Below are 19429 nucleotides of genomic sequence, written 5' to 3'. Positions count from 1 at the left end.
TTCCTCCGTCCAGGTCCATCCAGGCCAAGGGCCTGGTGCCGGCACTACACATCCTTTTGCCCCTGCCCACTGGACGCCCGGGGACGGGACTCTGCCAGGCTTGGTCATATCTTCCCCCATTCCACAGGCCCATAGTCCTAAGTCCTCAAGAGACGAGCCTCTGGAAACAAGGCTTTGTTGGGGTTCTAGAGAAGAAGGGAAAGAAGCATAGGGCTTTGGGGGACGGGAGGGTCGGGAGAGAAGGGGAGCGGAGCGGCCCCAGCCCGCATCTGAACCCGTCATAGCAGAGCCCTCCTGTTTGCGCTGCTGCCCCGCCTGGGCCTGGCCCCCTCACCTGCTTGCTTTGCGTTAGAAGCAGCGGCTCTGCCTAGGGAGCTGCCCAGCTAGAGAGCAAGAGCCACAGCATGCTTGTCCTGAGGCAGGCAGCCGGGAGGGGCAGGGCAGGTGTCTTTTCTGTCCTCCAGTCCCGAGACTCGGAGGTCACCCATATGGAGAGTGGCTTTGGGCTGCCAGGAGAACTAGATCGAGACCCTGCCCCAGCTGCTCTCCCTCGGGCTTCAGCTGTCAGTACAAGAGGCGCCAACCCTCCCAGCCCCACTTCCCCAGTTCCCTAACCCTGTTTCCCTCATGTCTCCCTCCGCCAGCTCTCCTCCCTCCCCACACCTCACCTTCCTCAGTTCCCTGTAGTCCTTGCTCTCCCAGGCTTGCAAAGGGCTGCCCAGCTGCTATGGTGTCATGTGTGGCCGTGGCGTAAGGCCTAGATGTAGAGCCCCGAGTGGGAGAGGAGAGGAGGGCAGAGCGCCTGCCTCTAGCAGGGGCCTGCCGCACACTCGTCACACCAGGCCGTCTCCTGCCACGGGGGCTCTGGGCTCACATGGCCCCTCCGAATTTCCTCCCCCGCGCAGTTCCACAGAGGACGTCCCCCACAGGCCCCAAAAACATGCAGACCTCTGGCCGGCTGAGCAACGTGGCCCCCCCCTGCATCCTCCGGAAGAATCCCCCATCGGCCCGAAACGGCGGCCATGAGACTGATGCCCAAATTCTTGAACTTAACCAGCAGGTGAGTGGGGTGGGCGGGGGTAGCTGAGACAACCCTGCCTCCACAGCCAGGCCCGCGGGTGTCAGGGTGGGAAGGGGAGCCTGAGGCGGGACCTGGGCTGGAACCCCACCTTCGCCCACGCAGCTGTTGGATCTGAAGCTGACCGTGGATGGGCTGGAGAAGGAGCGTGACTTCTACTTCAGCAAACTCCGAGACATCGAGCTCATCTGCCAGGAACACGAGAGCGAGAACAGCCCCGTCATCGCGGGCATCATTGGCATTCTCTATGCCACCGAGGTGAGCCCTGCCTGCACCCACCAATGTCCCCGGTCCCCTGGGCCCTCCCCCATCCCGCCTGGCCTAAGACGGGAAGAGACAGGACCCGAAGGAGCTTTGGAGAACATGGACGGTGAGGGCAGCGTGCTGCAGTCACAAGCCCCAGGTCACAGAGCGTTAGCAGGGAAAGGACTGGAACCTTGCTCCCCAGCTACCTATACAATCCACACCTCCGCCCGCCTGCCTGGCTCACCCTGTCCTCTCCCTTCCCACCTCCAGGAAGGCTTTGCACCCCCTGAGGACGACGAGATTGAGGAACACCAACAAGAAGAACAGGACGAGTACTGAGGGCGGCTCCAGCCCTGGCTGACTGCACGCCCCCTACCCCACGCCCACCCCCACATTATAATCCTTTCCTTAGAGCGTCGGCCGGGTGCTTTGTGTCAGTGCCGCAGCATTGGGGAGTCAGGCGAGGGGGCTGGAGGGGATGGGGCAGATGGGCAGGCAGAGGCCCGCACTGGCCAGTGGGTGGGACCCCTGCCCATTCCCCACCCCTATTTATTTCCGTTGTCTCTATGCTGTTTCGGCCAACACTTCCCAGGGTGCTGTGCCACCCGCCCCCGCCAGCCGCCTGCTCCCCTGACAGCCAGCAGCTGTATATTTGACAAAGTCATTGGTATATTTTTACTTACTGGATTTTCCTTGCACTTTACCTGTTCTTTTCCCAGGGCTCACAGCATGGGCTCCAGGGCAGTGTGCCTGGCTTGGCTTCCCTTCCCCATTGCCGGGCCATGGCAGGACTCACAATTCTTATTTATTTTGTCTTTTGACTCCCCAGTAGTTGAGGGGAAGGCTGATGTCAGGAGAGGGAGAGGGGGACTGAGGAGAGGGTGCCTTAGGCCTCGGTGGTCAGGGAGAGGGAGGGGAGCATGCGAGGGATGAAAATGACCCCCTGGCACCAGACTCACCCACCCTGGGCCCCTTTCCCCCAGCCCCAAAGCCCAACACTGCCCCGAGGCCCCCAGCCACTCCCTCTGCAGCCCATTCATACCACACAGACTCTGCCCTGACCCTCCTGTACGTCTGCCTCCCATCCCCCCACCTCCCCACCCCTGCCTCCTTGGGCCACCCAGCCTGTGTATGTGTTCACTTTTATTTAAATAAACTTGTGTGGTAAAAGTCCATGCCATGTCTCCCTCAACTGAGCTACAGCCTGGGTCTCAAAGCTTTGTTCTTCCTGAGCACTCCCCTCCCAAGGCCATGGCCCTGCGCACAGCACCAGGTGGCCTTCCCTCATGTCTGCACACCATCGCTGGCACTTGGCCTCCGAGCCCAGCCCTGACCCAGCCCCCATCTCCCAACACTGATGCCAGGGCTCTAAGACAGACTTGCCTACCCCCAGTCCCTGAGGAAGAACAAGGTTTGGAGCCATGGTGGTGAGGATAGGCAGCCCAGTAAAGGGGCAGGTGGGGATGTGGGCGAGGGGGTAACAGGGTGGCCTGGCCAAGGGGCCAGTTAGACTTCATGCTGTCCCCACCTTTGTCAAGGCTCACACCCCCCAGAACAGTGATCCAGCCGGGAACAGGGCTCATCAGACAGAGAAAGCTGAGTGGGTTACAAAGAGTAAGCAACTCTGAGCACTGAAGTCCAGAGGACAGCAGTGCCCCTGAGGCTCCTTCTACAGAACACGGTCTCATGGGAACCAGGCTCAGGAAGCTTTCACATCATCCACACAGCCCTGCCTGCCTGGTGTGTGTCCCAGCAAAGGGCCGAACTAACCAATGTCCTGGATGTCCAACAAGCGCTACCGGGCCATTCAAATGAAGCCGTGCTGTCATGCAGGCCAGCGCCTTCATTTACTGATGAAGGGACCAAGGCCCACCTGGGGCATCCCTTACTCAAGGTGGTAAAAGCCTGGACCAGAATTCACACCTCCAGGCTCATGGTTGAGGACTCACCCCCAAAGACCACAGAGGTATTGCCCCCAGAATGTTCCTCTGGTTCAGGCTAGACCCGGTAGCTGTCTCTTCACCATCCTGAGAATGACCGAGCTACAGTTGGGGCTGCTGCTGCTACGGCCCTGCTCCATGACCCTTCTTCCAGAGGACCCCCATTCTCTAATGGCTCCAGGCAGAAGCCTAAGATAAGCAACTCTTGCCTGCTCATTCCTCATTCACTTCTCCTCCTCCTTTTGACTCCCACCCCACATACAGACACTTCTGGCTTTATTTTATCGCTCTCTCTTTCTCCTCGAACAAGTTCGTTGCCTGCTTTTATTGATCCTTTTTTAAAACTATATTTTTATTGATTTCAGAGAAGAAGGGAGAGGGAGAGAGAGAGAGAAACATCAATGATGAGAAAGAACCTTGATTGGCTGCTTCCTGCACACCCCACACTGGGGGATCAAGCCCGCACCCCAGGCATGTGCCCTGACCAGGAATGGAACCATGACCTCCTGGTTCATAGATCAATGCTCAACCACTGAGCCATTGAGGCTGGGCTGCTTTTATGGATCTTTGTGATTTTTTTAATCCCTTGCCTCATTTTAAAAGGCCTTTCCTCCTTTATAGTATCCCAAGTAGATACTATAGAAGGATACAGTGGTTGTTCTGCGTTGTCCAGTGTTCATCTTCAGGCCCAGACCTCACCCTGCTGATAAAGTAGGTGTGGTGGGCAGAATAATGCCTCCCCCCAAAGCTGTCCACATAATTCCCAGAACCTGCTAGGTTGCATAGCAAAGGGGAATTACGGTTGTAGATAAAATTAAGTTGCTAATCAGTTGACCTAAAAATGAGAGAATCCTGGGTTATCCAGGTATGAATCTCATCCTCACATGTAGGAATGTATACAAAATAGCACGTTTCCTTAATTGTGATAAATTACTTTCACTTCACCTTCCCACCTTCCCTCGTCCTCCCCTGCTGGGAAGCTTCAAGCTTTGTGGTCTCACATTATATTACAAGCAAGGCAGGAGGCCCTCCAGGGATAGTCAGTGTCTGAGCAGTCACCTGTTGGAGTGGTTCCTCAGGTTTGTTTGTTTGTTTTTTAATTTATTTGTATTGATTTTAGAGAGGAAGGGAGAGAGAGATAGACACACCAATGATGAGAGAATCATTGATCGGCTGCCTCCTGCACATCCCCTACTGGGGATGGAGCCCGCAGCCCAGGCATGTGCCCTTGACAGGAATTGAACCTGGGACCCTTCAGTCCACAGGCCGACGCTCTAGCCACAGAGCCAAACCAGCCAGGGCAGGTCTGCGGCTTTTGATCACTTCCCTGCCACGTCTGGGACTTGGGACTGACAGCAGCCAGAGCCAGAGCCGCTTCTTTTCCATAGTCTGCAAGAGGAAACCCAGCCCTGGCTGTCCCAGAGCCCCAGACTCTTCTCTGCCTCCATGCAAAGAACTCTCCACTCTCCACTCTCCACCCTCCAAAAAGGGCCTCTTCCCTCGAGCTCCATCCTCTTCCCTGTTCCTGCACAATAGATTTTTACAGCCCATTAAACTCAAAGTTTAATCACCAGCAACAGAACACGAAGACTTTCCTAGAGCGAAGGAAGCGTTTAATCTACAAACTCTCCTGGAGGGAAAGAGAACTGTTTCTATGCCATCCTCCTAGCACTACGAGAAAGAAAAAGCACGTCAGCTAAATTAGCAAGTCACCTGATGCAGCGACCCTCACACAGTAGATGCTCCATGACAGTTCCCTAAGCGTAACAGCCTCTGTCTCAACACCTTTGGAAGTTGGTTGCGGCGAAGGAGCCCAGACGCCCGCCCCCACCCACACCCCCCCACCTCTCGCTAGCGATAACCTGGCAAAACCGAAAGACTACAAGTCCCAGGCTGCCTTGGGGCGGCGTCACGCGCCGCGAGGCTCTGCAAAGAGACGTGGCAGAGCGCGGCGCGTGCACTCCAGCCGGAAAGCCCGGGGAGGTGGCCGACCGCGGCGGGCGGGTTGGGAGCCATGGCGGCGATCACGGCGGGTGCGGGGCGCTGGGAGGTGGTGAAGAAGGGCCGGCGGCCGGGGGCCGGCGGCGGCGGCGGGCGAGGCGGCGGAGCGGACCGCCGGACCCTCGGGGAGGCGAACGGCGTGTGGAAATACGACCTGACCCGTGAGTACCCACCCGGCCCGCCGCCGCCCGGACCCGAGCTGGCCGCTCCCGGGGCTACCGAGCAGCTGACCTCCCCGGGTTCCTCCAGGCGCGAGCCGTCCTGCCGATCGGCGCCTCGGGTTCAGCGAGCGCGACCCTTGCCTTGCCTCTTGAGCCTCACACATCACATGGCAGCCAGCGTGAGGGAGGTTGCTGCCCTGGCCTCGCAGATGCGCGCACTGAGGTCCAGTGGAGTGAGATGCCCAGAGTCACCTGTCAGAGGGACAGGGATTCGGGTCTGCACGCCGGGCTCCCCGCACACACCGAGCAGCTGTTGCCGGCCCAGCCTGGCTTCTCCGGGCGGGTGTCCGAGAGCGGGGAGGAGGCATGCTCGCTCATGATATAAGGTGCCCCCTCCTCAGGGACCAGCGGGCGGGTGAGGGGAGGGCGCACAGGGGCCCCCGCCGCGGAGCCATGCCCACCGCACGCTAGACACCCGCCAAGCTTTACTCTCCAGAGGCGTGGAGAACGCTTGCCACTTGTTGATTAGCGAGTTGTCACATCTGAACCCAGAGGAGCTGGGGTAGAACCAAGATGTGCAAACCCTGACCTCCCAGACTCCTAATCTCTCACCAAAGGAGCCAGCCCTCTGCCCCCCAGCCCTCCACTAGCTCCCGCATCCTCCGATTTAGTAGCAGACGCCTCATCTCTGCGGAAGGCTCAGGAGCCCGCTGTGGTGGCTGCAAGGCCCAGCGGGGAAGGCTCCCTGGCCTGCTCCCTTAGCAGGACAGCAGGGAGGGGCTTTGCGGCAGCTCCTCCCTGGAGGTGAATCAGGTGCCAGGTGGGAGAAGGGACCCCTGTTCCCATGGGGTCCTCCTGACCCGAGGGTGGCCCCTCTTTCTCTGCCTGCCACCACCTCAGCTCCCATCCAGACGACCAGCACCCTTTATGAGCGGGGCTTTGAGAAAATCATGAAGAAGCAGAATAAGGAGCAGGTTCCACCCCCCGCTGTGGAGCCAAAGAAACCCTCCAACAAAAAGCAGACTAAGAAGGTGGCGACCCTCACCAACCAGAACCAGAAGCAGGGCCGCTTCCGCAGCCTGGAGGAGGCACTGAGAGCTGTGAGTGCCCCTCGCCTGTGGGTGGGGGAAGAAGGGGGACCTGAGTGTGGAGGAGACGACAAGCGGGGAGGAGGACGGGCAGCTGATAGCTGATGGGACGCTGTTGGCCGAGAGGAGGCATTCGGGGAAGTTCGGAAACCCCACCAATTAAAGTAGGTGTGGTAGGCGGAATAATGCCCCCCCCAAAGATGCCCACGTAATTCCCAGAACCTGCCAATGTGTTGGGTTGCATAGCAAAGGGGACTTAGGTTGTAGATAGAATTATTGCTCTCAGGATAAGAAGGACATGAGAAGCTCGGAGGGAAACATGGATTAGTGAGAAGGGCGCCTGGAAGCCCAGAGACTCGAGGGAAGGTTAGAGAAACTGCTTTTGTTTCCTCGCCCCTGGGAGCTTCTTGCCTTTTGTTTTTTCCCCTTGAACATGTGAAGGGCCTAAGAGTACTGGTCCTGGGGGTCAGTGGTTCCAGTTTTCCTAAACTCTCTAAAGATCTGGATGCAGCAAAATTGTGGCACTCCACATCCTTATGTTGAAAAGCAGAAACCCTTTGTTCCTCCTCCTGCAACTGACCGTGTGGGGCCTGTGTCCCTGGCAGCTGGACGTGGCAGCTCTGCAGAAGGAACTGGACAAGAGCCAGAGCGTGTTCTCTGGGAACCCGTCCGTGTGGCTGAAGGACCTGGCCAGCTATCTCAACTACAAGCTCCAAGCCCCTCTCAGTGAGCCCACACTAAGCCAGCACACTCACGGTTAGTTCTCTCGGCTCCCTCAAGCTCAGACAAGTTCAAGAAAATCCTGAAATGGCTGTGCGTAAGCCCATTGCTTAGTAACAGACCCCAGTGCTCCCCACCGCCCTGATTTCCATGGGTGGAGCTGTTCTCAAACCATCATGCTGTGAACGTTTCTGGGCCTTATTGGGGTAGGGAGGGTGCCAGCCTCCGTGTGGACCTCGGCTCCACTCACCGGCCTCGGAGCACAGCTGGCAGAGGCCTCTGGTCCCAGCGCTCACATGGAGGCCTGTTGCCCAGATTACCCCTATAGCCTGGTGAGCCGCGAGCTGCGTGGGATCATCCGAGGGCTGCTGGCCAAGGCGGCGGGGTCCCTGGAGCTCTTTTTTGACCATTGTCTGTTCACCATGCTGCAAGAGCTGGACAAGACACCAGGTGAGGGGCCGTGAGGGGGAGCCAGCCCCATCTTGGGGGCCTGTTTCCTTTTTTCTGGCTTCAAAAATGGCTGGGTTGTTTCCAGTAGAGAAACATGCTAATCCTGACACTTGGGGAAAGGGAGGAGGAAGTTAGGACTTGCTGGCCTGAGCTCTGGGCTTACAGCTGCCAGTAGGGAGACTTCAGGTGTTGGGTGTCTGTTCTTATGTGTGGGTCTAAGAGCATGTGTCTCTCCAGGGGAGTCGCTCCATGGCTACCGTATCTGTATCCAGGCCATTCTGCAAGACAAGCCCAAGATCGCCACCACGAACCTGGGCAAGGTGAGCTCAGGACGGCGGTAGGAACACCAGGAGGCTAGGACTGGGGCGGTCGGGCAGAATCCACCCTGTTGGATCCAGTCGAGGGCTAGCAGAAGACCCTGTACGACCAGTCATGGTAGCTGACACTATTAGCACTTACTGTGTGTCTGATATATATATACACACACACACATACACACGAGGCAAGTACTGCTGTTATTCTCATTTTATAGATGAGAAATTGAGCCACAGAGGGGCTCAGTAACTTTCCTAGAGTCTGTCAACCAGTAAGTGGCAAGTATGGGTGAAGGCCAGAGTCTGGTGCCAGAGCCCACGCTCTGAGTCACTGCACCACACTACCACGGTGCCCCACTGGCCCAGTTGGCAGCTCTTCCTGCCTCGTTTTGGGGGGGCTTTGGATGCTTTGTCTTACCCCAGCCTGCCTCTCTTACTTGGCTCCTCAGTTCTTGGAACTGCTGAGGTCCCACCAGAATCGACCAGCAAAGTGTCTGACCATCATGTGGGCCCTGGGCCAAGCAGGTTTTGCCAACCTCACCGAGGGACTGAAAGGTAACAGGGCAGTGGGGAATGGGGGTGGGCTTGGAACCAGGAAACTTCTCTAATGTCCCAGTGGGTCTGAGCCTGAGGCTTCCTCCCTGACCTTTGTCTCCACAGTGTGGCTGGGGATCATGCTGCCTGTGCTGGGCATTAAGTCCTTGTCCCCCTTCGCCATCGCATACCTGGATAGGCTGCTCCTGTGAGTAAAGGGGAGATGGGAGGGGGAGGGCCCAGGAGTCTCCAAGTGGCTATTTTAGTAAAATGAGATGCTGGGATCCTGGTCTCCATAGAGACCAGGACCAGCTCCTCCCAGCTCAGAATGTGATGGTGAAGAAGGAAGGGGAGGGAACCATCAAGGATGGGATAGAGTCTATGCCCTTTTTCCTAGCTGTTGGTCTTAGCTGGGATCACAGCCTAGGTGGTGGTCCCCAACAAGCCTTTCTTCCTCCCACAGGATGCACCCCAACCTCACCAAGGGCTTTGGCATGATTGGCCCCAAGGACCTCTTCCCACTTTTGGACTTTGCCTATATGCCCAACAACTCCCTGACACCCAGGTAGGGCCACCCTGGGACATAACTGCTGTGACGGATCCCAGCAGGGGGTCAGAAGCAGGCAATATATTCCTGTCCCTTCTTCAGCCACCCTAAATCTAAGATTCTCAACCTGCAAGTTCAAGGGATCAGTAAACACCCTGAAATTTTATGGACCCTTGAGTGTGATTGGCATGTGGGCATTTTCCTGGGGAGAGGATCTGTGACTTGCAGCAGATTTTCCAGCAGATTACAAGGTTCTGAGATTTCCATCCTCGGGCAGGGTGTGGACTCGGGGGCAGGCAAAAGGGACACAATGCACAGCTCCCTTTAGAGCCTGTGCCTGGCTCTCCTCCCCACCCCCACCCCAGCCTGCAGGAGCAGCTGTGTCAGATCTACCCCCGATTGAAGGTGCTGGCATTTGGGGCCAAGCCGGAAGCCACCCTGCATACCTACTTCCCCTCCTTCCTATCCAGAGCCACCCCTGACTGCCCTCCTAAGATGAGGAAAGAGGTGAGGAAATGGTGGGAGGCTGCTTTTTCCCTTCCAGGGGTCAGCTGCAGGGGTCCCTGTCTGCCGACCAAGGCCCTTCTTCACAGACCCGTTTCCTGAAGTCCCTTAGCTCACTCCTGACAGCCTCCTGCCCCACTCTGTCATGTTCTACCCTCAGAACAGAGCTGGGAGGGCAGCACGTTCAGGTCTGGCTGGTCTCTGAAGTCTTCCCCCTCGCAGAGGAGTGACCTTTGAGGTCAAGGTCTAGCTCAGGACCCCAGCCTCCCCCTTTACAGCCTCTGAGATTTCTGGGGTCTGGCACGATTTGTCTAATCCTAAAGGGTGGATGTGTTGCCTGCATGGTCTCACTTAGGGAAGGGGGTTACTTCTCAGCTCTCCCCTCCACCAGCCCATGGCCCAGCGGTCTCTCCCTCTCTCCTGTCTCCTGTGCAGCTCCTGAGCAGCCTGACCGAATGCCTGACGGTGGACCCCCTCAGTGCCAGTGTCTGGAGGCAGCTATACCCCAAGCACCTGTCACAATCCAGGCAGGTGGGGGGGGTGTCACCTACCTCTCACCCACACAGAAGAGCCTTAGTTCGTGCCTCCCAGTCTGTCCCTGTCCTAGAAGCAGAAGGGGAACATTTGTTACTGTTGTTGGGGCTCATGCCTCCAAGTTGAGTGGGAACATTGCATGTGGCTCTTGGGAAGCAGTTCCTGTGCTGGTGGGGGTGCAGTCTTCAGCCAGAGGCAGCAGGGGCCTAGTGGAGGATGGGAAGGGCCAAGTGGGCTCCCTGATTGGAAGGGGTTGTGTTTTCCCCACAGCCTGCTGCTGGAGCATTTGCTCAGGTCCTGGGAGCGGATTCCCAAGAAGGTGAGGAGCTGGAAGGACATGGCAGGCTGAGCCTCGTCTGGGTTCTGGGTTCGTACCCCCAGCCACTGTCCCCCTTCCCTGAGAAGGTGCTCTGCTAGTACATTTGGCCTGGAAAATGAAGCATGGTGGAGGGTTCCCTCACGGCCAAAGCTTATGCTCTCAACCCAGATGTTTCTTATCCTACAGGCACAGAAGTCTTTGCAAGAAACCATTGAATCCTTCAAGCTTACCAACCAGGAGCTGCTAAGGAAAGGCAGCTGTAATAACCAGGATGTCGTCACCTGTGACAAAGCCTGCAAGGTGTCAGCACCCAGTCCTCCCCAACCCACACACTGTTCTGCATCTGTCTCGGCACACCCTGGTTGGGCCTGTATCACATTCCTGCCCCACCTGTCCCTGGAGCCCCCACTACCTCGGGTTGGGGAGGGCTTGGCCCTCTCCCTGGAAGGTCTGGCTTGAGGTCTGCCTTAGGAGGCAAGGCCAGCCCCATCTCCCTTCTGACCACAGCTCCTGCCCCCTTTCCTCCTAGGGGCTGTTGCAGCAGGCTCGGGGGTTCCGGCTGCCCTGGACACGGCTACTCCTGTTGGTGCTGATCTTTGCCATAGGTGTCCTGTGCCACGACTTCCGGTCACACAGCTCCTTCCAGGGTAAGCAAGGATTGGTGGGCAAGGCAGGTAGCATGGGGTGGGTCATAGAGCTAGCTGTAGCACCCCGTCCCAGCACACAGCTCTGCCCTGATGCTGCAAAACAAACACTTTTCAGACAGATTTTTGTGCCTACAACTGTGACATTACCACTTCAGATTGGGCCAGTGCTTTGCAGAGTAGAAGGGCTTGCGTGTTCATGGTCTCCTTTAAGTAGGTGTTATCTCCTTTTTGATTTTTGAGTAAATTGAAGCTTAGAAAGATTTATCAGTTCGTGTAAGATCACAGCTGGTCAGTAGAAGCCCTATGAATACACAAAGGTCGACCCCATCCCTCACTGGGCCTGCTCAGGAGCCTGTAGTGTCTGCCCACTCCCTGCCCCCACCCCCCCGCCCCCCACCTCCCAGCTCACAGAGACCCCCTTTACTCAGACTCCCTTTCTGGCCGGTTGCTTCAATCATCTGGTTTCTTGCCTGCTGGCCAAAAAGCATGTGCCAAGATCTACTCCTACAGCCTGCAAGGCTACAGGTGAGCACCTCGCAGGGAGAGGGGGGAGAGATGGATTGGTGTTCAGGGTGGTGATGGCATTGACAGTCAGTGGGAAGCAAGTGTGGTTTTCCTTTCCCAAGGCTTCCCTTCCCCAGCTCTGGGGAGCTAAGCTGCCTGAGGAAACTCAGCCCTCCTCTCTCCTGTCATCTGCAGCTGGCTAGAGGAGACGCTGCCGGCCTGGGGCGCTCACCTGCTGACTGTGGTGGGGCCCAGCTTGCAGCTCGCCTGGACCCACGTTAATGCCACAGTCAGCTTCCTTTCTGCCCACTGTGCCTCCCACCTTGTCTGTTTCGGTGACAGCCTCGCCAGCCTCTCCCAGAGGGTAAGCCAGAGACGGGCTGGTCTCCCCAGCAGCTGAGTTCTTGGGAGGGTGCAGCCCCACATGGACTGGGTCCTTGGGGCCAGGATGCATTCCGGGAGCATCCTAACCCCATTCATTCTCCGTGCTCCTGATCCAGCTCCCTGATGTCCTGAACCAGCTGCTCCATTCTCTGAGGGAGCTGCTCCTGCTGCTATACCACAGCGTGCTGTTGCCAGTGTGGCACCTGCTGCTTGAGGCCCTGGCCCAGGCCCAGCAGCACTGCCACCAGGTGTGCAGGTGAGACCCTCGGCCAGGGCTCCAGCAGGAATCCAGTGGCCCCCACGCCCTTTTCCCAGGGACAAGGCTTCTCTGTTCAGGCTCTCTGCCCTGCCCCTTGCTCATCCCTTGGCCACTGGTAGGTGGTTGTGGGTCTGAGTTGCAGCCTTGTGGCTTGACACAACTGCACATCACTACCTCCCAAGCCCCACCAATGTTCTGCTTTCCTCCCAGAGGTCCGGTGACCTGGGACTGCGTGAAGACACAGCTCAGTGAGGCTGCCCACTGGATCTGGCTCTGCCTACAGGACATCACAGTGGCTTTCTTGGACTGGGCGCTTGCTATGATATCCCAGCAATAGGCCCTGCCTCCTTGGCCACTAGTCTCTGTCTGAGACGGGCCACCTCAGACTGCTGGAGGCAGTTCTGCATGGGGTCTTTTTTACTTGGTGCCTGAGTTCTGTACTCTAGGCCAGTTGTCTCTTCCCCAGTTTTTGGTGATGACTGAGCCCAGGGGTATCTCAGCCTCCTCCATGATTCCACTGAATACTTCTCTGGCCCTATCGCACATAGCTCCCAGCATCTGCCCTGGGCTGGTAGCCTTTCTAGCCTCCTCTCTCATCTCCTGCCTTCCATCTCACTCCTGAAGCCCCAAACACCTCATCCCCAAAGGTGGGTCTCCAGTGAGTGGCTTCTGCATTCTTCGATGAATGATTTCTGTTCCCATACTTCAACCACAGCAGGAAAAGGAAAGGGACTTCCAGAAGACTATGGCACCACCGTGGGGAAGAGCAGCTTTACTTCTACCCACAGCCTGCACCTCAAAATGCCCAGCGTAGGTCCTTCCAGGCCCCTCTCTGCCCTCTCCATCACGATCCTTTCTCCTCACCATTCCCCTTCAGTGCTGGGGATGTGGAAGGCCTCCACCTCCAAGTCCAGCTTCTCGCTGTCGCCTGCCCCTCCATCTGTCGGGGGAGCAGAGTCCAGTTAGTTGTGTGCCTCGGCACGGGGAACCTTCCAGCAGCCGGTTGAGACAGGCTTCAGTATATGGCTCCTGGATATGCCTACAGGTGGAATAAAGGACACAGCTTTGATTTCTAGCTTTCCTCTCTGCCTCCTCTTACAGGAATTCCCATAGCTGTGGACAGGATAAATATAGGCGCCTGCACATTCCCCTTGGTCCCCTGCCCGCCTAAGGGCCGTAGCTCCTGGCAGTAATTGCACTTCTGGTTAAGGAAGCCCACACCCATCCTAAACTTGGGCCTGTGGAGGGTTCTGGACCTCTTTCTGCTCCCCTTGTCTCACTGTCACTGTATTCATGTCCCACTTGTGATTTGCCTTGACGGCTTACGTGATTTATGCGTGGAAATGCAGGGAAGAGTCTCCTGGGGGAATTCTTGGCCAGCAATCAGGTGTCTTCTTCCTTGCCAGGACCTTATTAATCAGTTTGTTTTCTAAGGCAGCGAGTGAAAGATTTAGAACTCTAAGAGGCAGGATCAAGGGTTTATCACCAGCCTCTTAATATTTGACTTGAGACTATCAACTGCACAGGTTTTAGTTCTCACGGGGTTTTAGTTCTCACCTCGAGTTTCTTGGATGTTTCTAAACCAGCAGTACCAGAGGGGCACTGCCCACTCACATTTTTGTTCCCTTGTTAGAATGTTACCTCTTGGGAGTTAAATAGCCCACGTTGGGCAGAACCCAGCTCTCCTAGTGGCAGGCAGCCATGGCCATTTTTTCACAGAAATTGGAAACCCTGCCTGGCAAAGAGCAATGGTCTAGGACTGCTGGACTGGACTACCTAAGGGTCCCAAAACGTCCTATTTCCTCAATTCTTCCTCACCAATCAGAAACAAATGGATTCAATTCTTAGGAATAGTGAAGCTTTGGAACTGGCCTGTATTCGTGGCAAGTAGAAGGGGCTGGTATGATCCTACACTGGCAACAGCAAAAGACAAAGTGATGACACTACCCTGCAATGTCCTCGAGTCCAGCCAAGGCTGCTGGGCTGAGTTCTTGCAATCCAGCAACTGCAAGGATGCTACTTCCAAGTGCTTCACTGGCTTCTAATGTGTGTACTATACCGGGTTCCTTTCATTTCTGACATAATCCTGGGGTGCAACATTTCCCTTCAGCTTAGGTTAGCTGAGGTGTCCACACTAACACCTGAATTGGCTTTGATAGATGTAGTTGGTTGACCCAATACTGGAATTGCCAAAAATTTTTCCTGTGTCAAGGGAGTAGGCCAGCGTTTCACCTGCTGTCCAGTAATGCTAAACCAGATACCCAGATGTTTCGTTTTTGCAGAACTGTCAACAAACTAATCCAAACAGCCAGTGAGTTGAACCAGTGTGGACTAGTAGAGTGAGCACACTGGTGCTGACAGGTGGGCAGGGACTGTTGATGTTATTAGAACAGAGTCCGACGCCTCAGAGGGTCACATCTGGGCACGGTAACTACTTTTCACACACAGCTGGAGTTCTATAGATAACGTGCCATAAAGCTGAAGGGCAGTTTAAATATGGTTATCTCTTACTAACTTCAGTTATTAACAAATGGTGTTGAACTGCAAATTAGATCAAAAGACTCGTTTGAAACACGTTTTTCTAAGCTTAAACTGTGTTTCCACATTCCTCTGGTGATTTGTACCCAGTCTACAGCTTTAGAGCAGGCCAACTTGATGGACCAGCCCGACTTACTGTGGATAGATGATCTTGCCAGGCAGATAACGCTGGTCTCACACCTGCTGGCCTATTCTCAAACGCCCCCACCCTTGAGGGGAAGTGTTGCCCACAGAGAGGACGTGCCTTGCCTGCCCTAGTCCAGAATGACCCAGTTGTCAGTTACACTGAAATTTCAGTGGTTGGATGACCTCAGCATTTTAATGCTGCCTTAGCTCCTAAATGAGTTTGAATTTAAGTGAACACTTCAAGTGATCTAACTTTTTTTAAATTTTTCTTCATGGTTCTGCTCCCAAAAGCGCTTGAGGGGATAAAGGACTTTGCTTTGCCCCATGTGATATTCCATTTTACTGGGTATTTTTCATTGCCCCACACTTGAGGCAGAAGAAATTTGAGGGGACGGGAGCTTCCATTGTTCAGGGTATGAGTGAATATTTATTGAATATTGGATATTCTGCCTATGAATAAAATAATTGAATTCAGACACATTTTTGGATATGCCTTGGTGTAATTTTTTTACTGTGTTAGCATACCAGTTACTAAATTTTTAATGGACTTTATTTTTAGAGCAGTTTTACATTCTCATTAAAGTTGAGCCAAAAAAGACATAGCCCTTGCCCGTACACTTGCACAGCCTCACCCATTGTCAACGCCAGTGAACCTATGACACATCACTGTCATCCAAAGTTTGTAGTTTACATTCATCGTACTTTGTATTATTTCAATCTTTTTAAATTTGTTGAGACTTGCCTAAGGCGAGCTATCCTGGAGAATGTTCGTGTGTGCTTGAGAAGAATGTGTTTTGATGCTGTTGGGTGGAATGTCCTTGTCTGTCAGGTCGAGTTGCTGTGTTGATCAAGGCCTCCATTTCCTTATTGAGCATATCATACACACATCCTAATGTAAAGAACACAAATCAAGAAAGCGCTAAACACAATAAAAATATGGACAAAAGACAATTCATAAAATAAATGCAAATGAATCATAGACTTGAAAAAAGTCATTTCATTGGTTAAAAAGTGCAAATTTAAAATAAGATCACTTTACTTTTGTATATAACATTGATGAATTGTTTTTTAATGATAATATACTCAGTAAATGCTATGGTAGAAAGTGGTATGATGTTTCTGGGGAGTAATTTGATACTACTGATCAAAAGGTTTAAAACTTTCATACTGTTTTACCAAGTAATTACACTCCTAAAAATATATTCTGGCTTTTTGCATAATTCTGAAAGAATTATTTATCAAAATCATGTGAGGCTCCAAACTGTAAAAATAATAAAAGATTAACAAATATATACATTCTTGAGAATAAAAAAGTAAGCTGAAACATGGACAAAAACTTATATTTCAGAACATTTATTGTAGCAGTATTAATAAAAATTTGGATATAAACTGTGTCTGGCAATAAGATGAATATTTAAATAAATTGTGGTAAAACCAAAGGGCTTCTCAAATTATTCCAAAGAATCTATAATGATACGAGAAAATGTTTATAATTAATTGTGCTTAATTTATTGAAATATTGCCTATAATAAAAAGCACAGAAAATAAGTGCTGACAAGGATGTGGAGAAATTGAAACCCTCCTACATTGCTGGTGGGAATGTGAAGTGGTTCAGACACTATGGGAACAGTCTGACAATTCTTCAAAGAGTTAAACATATAGTTACCATAAAATCCAGAATTCCACTCTTGGGTACATAACCAAGAGAAATGAAAGCATATATTCACACAAATTTCTTCGTGAATGTTTATAAAACCATTATTCATAAAAGCCAAAAGGTGGAAATTGTCCATCAAAACAGGAATGGAAAACAAAAACACAACAGATGGATGGATAGACATAAAGTGGTATATCCATACAAGGGTTCACCATAAAAAGGGAGCAAGTACTAATACCGGCTACAACCTGGATGATTCTCAAAACATAAGTGAAAGAAATGAGACACAAAAAGTCCCATGTTCTGTGATTTTTTTCCCCATGAAATCTCCAGAATGGGCAAGTCCATACAGTCAGAAAGCAGATTCGTGGTTGCCAGGGGATGGTGGTTGGGAGTAATTGCTTAAAAGGGTAGGAGGTGTTCTTCCAAGCCTGCTGGTGATTAAACAAAAAGTTTTGAAACTAGAGAGAGGCGGTAATTTGCACAACATTGTGAATGCATTAAATGCCGCTGAAGTGTTCATACTTTAAAGTTATTTATTGTGCTATGTGACTTTCGCCCCCCCCCCCAAATAAGTAACAACATAAATATGTTCTGCTTCCCCGTCTTCCCTCCCCGCCCCTCGCCCCCAAAGAGAGTGCTAAACACCCCAAGCTAACGCTCGGAGGCACAATGGCACCAACTGCAGCAACAGAGCCAAGTTAAAATCAAGATGTTACCATCCTGCTTTGTGGGTGGGCGCAAAGAGGTGTTGTGCTCAGCGGCATCAGACCTCGGATTTAAAAGCACAGCTCACGAGAACCCAAAAAATGTCGGACCGGTGCGGGGCTTGAAATCATCACCAGGTTGCACAGGCAGCTGGCCGCAGAGCTGGAAATGGAGGTCAGGTCTTCCCGCACACCCACCCCATCTGACGACCCAGCAAGGATTCACACAAGAGTTGGGTTTTCGTTTTCAAGGTTCCTGGTTTTGAAACCCCCAGAGCTCCTAGTGGGCAAAGGATTGTGGGCTGGCTTTGCAGCCCGGGGAAAGAGTGAAGGTGTGAGCAGGGGGCAGGGCAGGGGCGGGGCCGGTGGACGTGGCCGTGCCCAGGGCCCCTCTGGGCCCCGCCCGCCAGTCCCACCTCGCGGGGTTTCGGGGCAGCTGGATCCCGCGCCGCCCTGCAAACCTCGAGCAGCTCTGCGGTTTGTATCTTTCTTGCCCTAGTCGGGACGAATAGCCGACAAAACGTTGGTTCATGGACTGAATGAATGTACTTCCCACCACGAGAGCAGTAGGGTTTTATTGGCTTCCCCGGATAAAGCGAAGGGGAATGGGGAGCAAGAAGAGCAAAAGCAAGCCGTCGGCTTGGCGAACGGGGCTGGCGCGTTGCAGTTGCAGAGCGTGCGAGGGTGCCGGCCCCGCTGGGCCCTGCTGCCCAGAAGGTCAGGGTCGCGAGCGGGGTCTCCAGGCCTCCGCAGTCCTACGGAAGCCACCGGGAGCGGCGGCGGGAGGGGGTGCACTGTTTTGTGGGAAGCAGGAAAACGGAAGGGAAATGTATTGCCCGCGTTTCCTCCGTCCGGGGTTGGGAAGTGGGTCCTTTGCTCTCACTCGTCTCTGCCTTTCTTGTTGCGTGTGGTCTGGAGGGGCTTGGCCCGTGTGAGCTTCTATAGAAAGTGGAGTCCAGGCTCTGGAAAGCTCTGCGATCCCGGGGTAGTGAGGCCTCGGTAAGCATTAGAGGGCAATCTGCGGACGGCCTCACCAGCGGGGCCTTCGATAGCTCAGTTGGTAGAGCGGAGGACTGTAGTGGGTGAGCCGTGGCAATCCTTAGGTCGCTGGTTCGATTCCGGCTCGAAGGACTTCGTACAATCTTTTTAACCTCCACCCACCTTGGACGGTGGGAGACTTATTCGAAGGCAGACTGAATTCCTGAGCACTACCGACGTTCTGTAAAACATATGCAAACTGGTCGGGATACGTATAGTGTAAGTACTCTCTTGTGGGTTAAATGCAGATATTTTAGGTGTTTTAATTTCTTTACTATTGCTTACGTGTAGTTATTTCTGCCTTTTAAAACTTCGCCTATGGTTCTCTCATACTCTGGTTCTAAATAAATGTCCTGAATTTTGGTTCTTCATTGGTCAGCAGACATCTTGTAACAACGTGTAAGGTAACTGGAAGGGAGGCAGCCACAGCCGGGGGATTAGCTCAAATGGTAGAGCGCTCGCTTAGCATGCGAGAGGTAGCGGGATCGATGCCCGCATCCTCCACTCAGCTTTTGCCCGCCCCTGGGGGGAGCGGGAGACCAGCTGAGCCGGTTGAGTGTAACAGCCAGAGGAGCGCGGCCGGCGGTGATCACTTTCACACATGGCCCCTTGGTTTTTAACGTCTTTTCCGTTTACTACTCGGTCTCTTCGTCCCCTCCTGCCGGCAGGCCGGCGGTTGACTATCTCCCGAGAAAGCGCTCGCGCAACCTCCCGCCCGGCGGGCGGGTCAGCCCCAAACGGCACCGGCTCAGGTAGCGCGCGCCCGAGGAACCCCGCGCACTGGCCAATGGCAGCGGGCTTTACTGGGCGGGTGGCCAGCTGTCCCCGCGGCCAATCGGCGAGAGACTTCTTGTTTCCTGGCAGAGCCGGGTCCCGGCACCGCGGCGCTCAGGTTTTGTTTGGGTCCTGGGTGCCGGGGCCCGAGGTGGCGCCTCGCTAGCGGGAAAGGGAGCGGGATCGCCGGCCCCGAGAGAGGTGAGGGGCTGTGCGTGGAGGGCGGGCCCCGCCCCCCCGGCGCCGCCCCCTTTTCAGCCCCGAGCGCCTCTGGAACCCCGCCCCGCCCCTCAGCCCGGGCCCCCGGCCCCACCCCCACCCCCACCCGGGGGCCTCACCTCTGCCTCCTTTCCCGGCCC

At 54.4% G+C, this 19429-nt stretch overlaps 3 protein-coding genes, 1 long non-coding RNA gene and 2 other non-coding genes across 11 annotated transcripts in view; 5 read left to right on the top strand and 1 right to left on the bottom strand.

Moving 5' to 3' along the window:
• The window catches only part of MAPRE3 (microtubule associated protein RP/EB family member 3), a 42923-nt gene extending 40403 nt beyond the window's left edge, over positions 1–2520 (top strand). For all 4 annotated transcript variants that reach the window (XM_036335117.1, XM_036335115.1, XM_036335114.1 and 1 more), the window contains exons 5-7: positions 906–1060; positions 1184–1336; positions 1595–2520. In XM_036335117.1, coding sequence (XP_036191010.1) covers positions 906–1060; positions 1184–1336; positions 1595–1663 — 377 coding nt within the window. In that variant the 3' untranslated portion in view covers positions 1664–2520. The remainder of the gene's footprint in view (positions 1–905; positions 1061–1183; positions 1337–1594) is intronic.
• A 2700-nt stretch (positions 2521–5220) lies between these two features.
• Positions 5221–15370, top strand: TMEM214 (transmembrane protein 214). 2 transcript variants are annotated; one of them, XM_036335112.1, is made up of 18 exons: positions 5285–5426; positions 5515–5812; positions 6327–6526; positions 7120–7270; positions 7550–7684; positions 7922–8004; positions 8448–8553; positions 8659–8740; positions 8996–9097; positions 9445–9586; positions 10019–10110; positions 10388–10436; positions 10623–10736; positions 10966–11083; positions 11512–11608; positions 11783–11951; positions 12088–12227; positions 12441–15370. In XM_036335112.1, exons 3-18 carry the CDS (start codon positions 6377–6379, stop codon positions 12565–12567), a joined length of 1857 nt encoding a protein of 618 aa, XP_036191005.1. In that variant the 5' UTR covers positions 5285–5426; positions 5515–5812; positions 6327–6376; the 3' UTR covers positions 12568–15370. The 2 variants fall into 2 exon arrangements, with proteins under 2 accessions (XP_036191004.1, XP_036191005.1); XM_036335111.1 differs by lacking the exon at positions 5515–5812 and having other exon boundaries at positions 5221–5426.
• On the bottom strand, positions 15155–19055 carry LOC118669194. The gene is made up of 2 exons (XR_004971909.1): positions 17271–19055; positions 15155–15783 (listed from the first exon to the last, which is right to left on the bottom strand). It is a non-coding gene; the product is annotated as an uncharacterized LOC118669194 (long non-coding RNA).
• The window catches only part of AGBL5 (ATP/GTP binding protein like 5), a 17500-nt gene continuing 15736 nt past the window's right edge, over positions 17666–19429 (top strand). Inside the window, exon 1 of one of the 2 annotated variants that reach the window (XM_036335106.1) lies at positions 17666–17735. The gene's annotated coding sequence lies outside the window, so the exon portion shown is untranslated. Of the gene's footprint in view, positions 17736–19128; positions 19272–19429 lie in introns of those variants that run through there. The other variant, XM_036335104.1, reaches the window with a different exon arrangement.
• Positions 18301–18389, top strand: TRNAY-GUA. The gene is given in 2 exon segments: positions 18301–18337; positions 18354–18389. It is a non-coding gene; the product is annotated as a tRNA-Tyr (tRNA).
• On the top strand, positions 18728–18800 carry TRNAA-AGC. Its single transcript has one exon. It is a non-coding gene; the product is annotated as a tRNA-Ala (tRNA).

The sequence above is a fragment of the Myotis myotis genome, unplaced genomic scaffold, assembly GCF_014108235.1.
Source record: "Myotis myotis isolate mMyoMyo1 unplaced genomic scaffold, mMyoMyo1.p scaffold_m19_p_14, whole genome shotgun sequence".
In the NCBI taxonomy this organism is placed as follows: domain Eukaryota; kingdom Metazoa; phylum Chordata; class Mammalia; order Chiroptera; family Vespertilionidae; genus Myotis; species Myotis myotis.
Note: the sequence above shows the minus strand (reverse complement) of the source record. Positions and strands in the feature narration are given on the sequence as shown.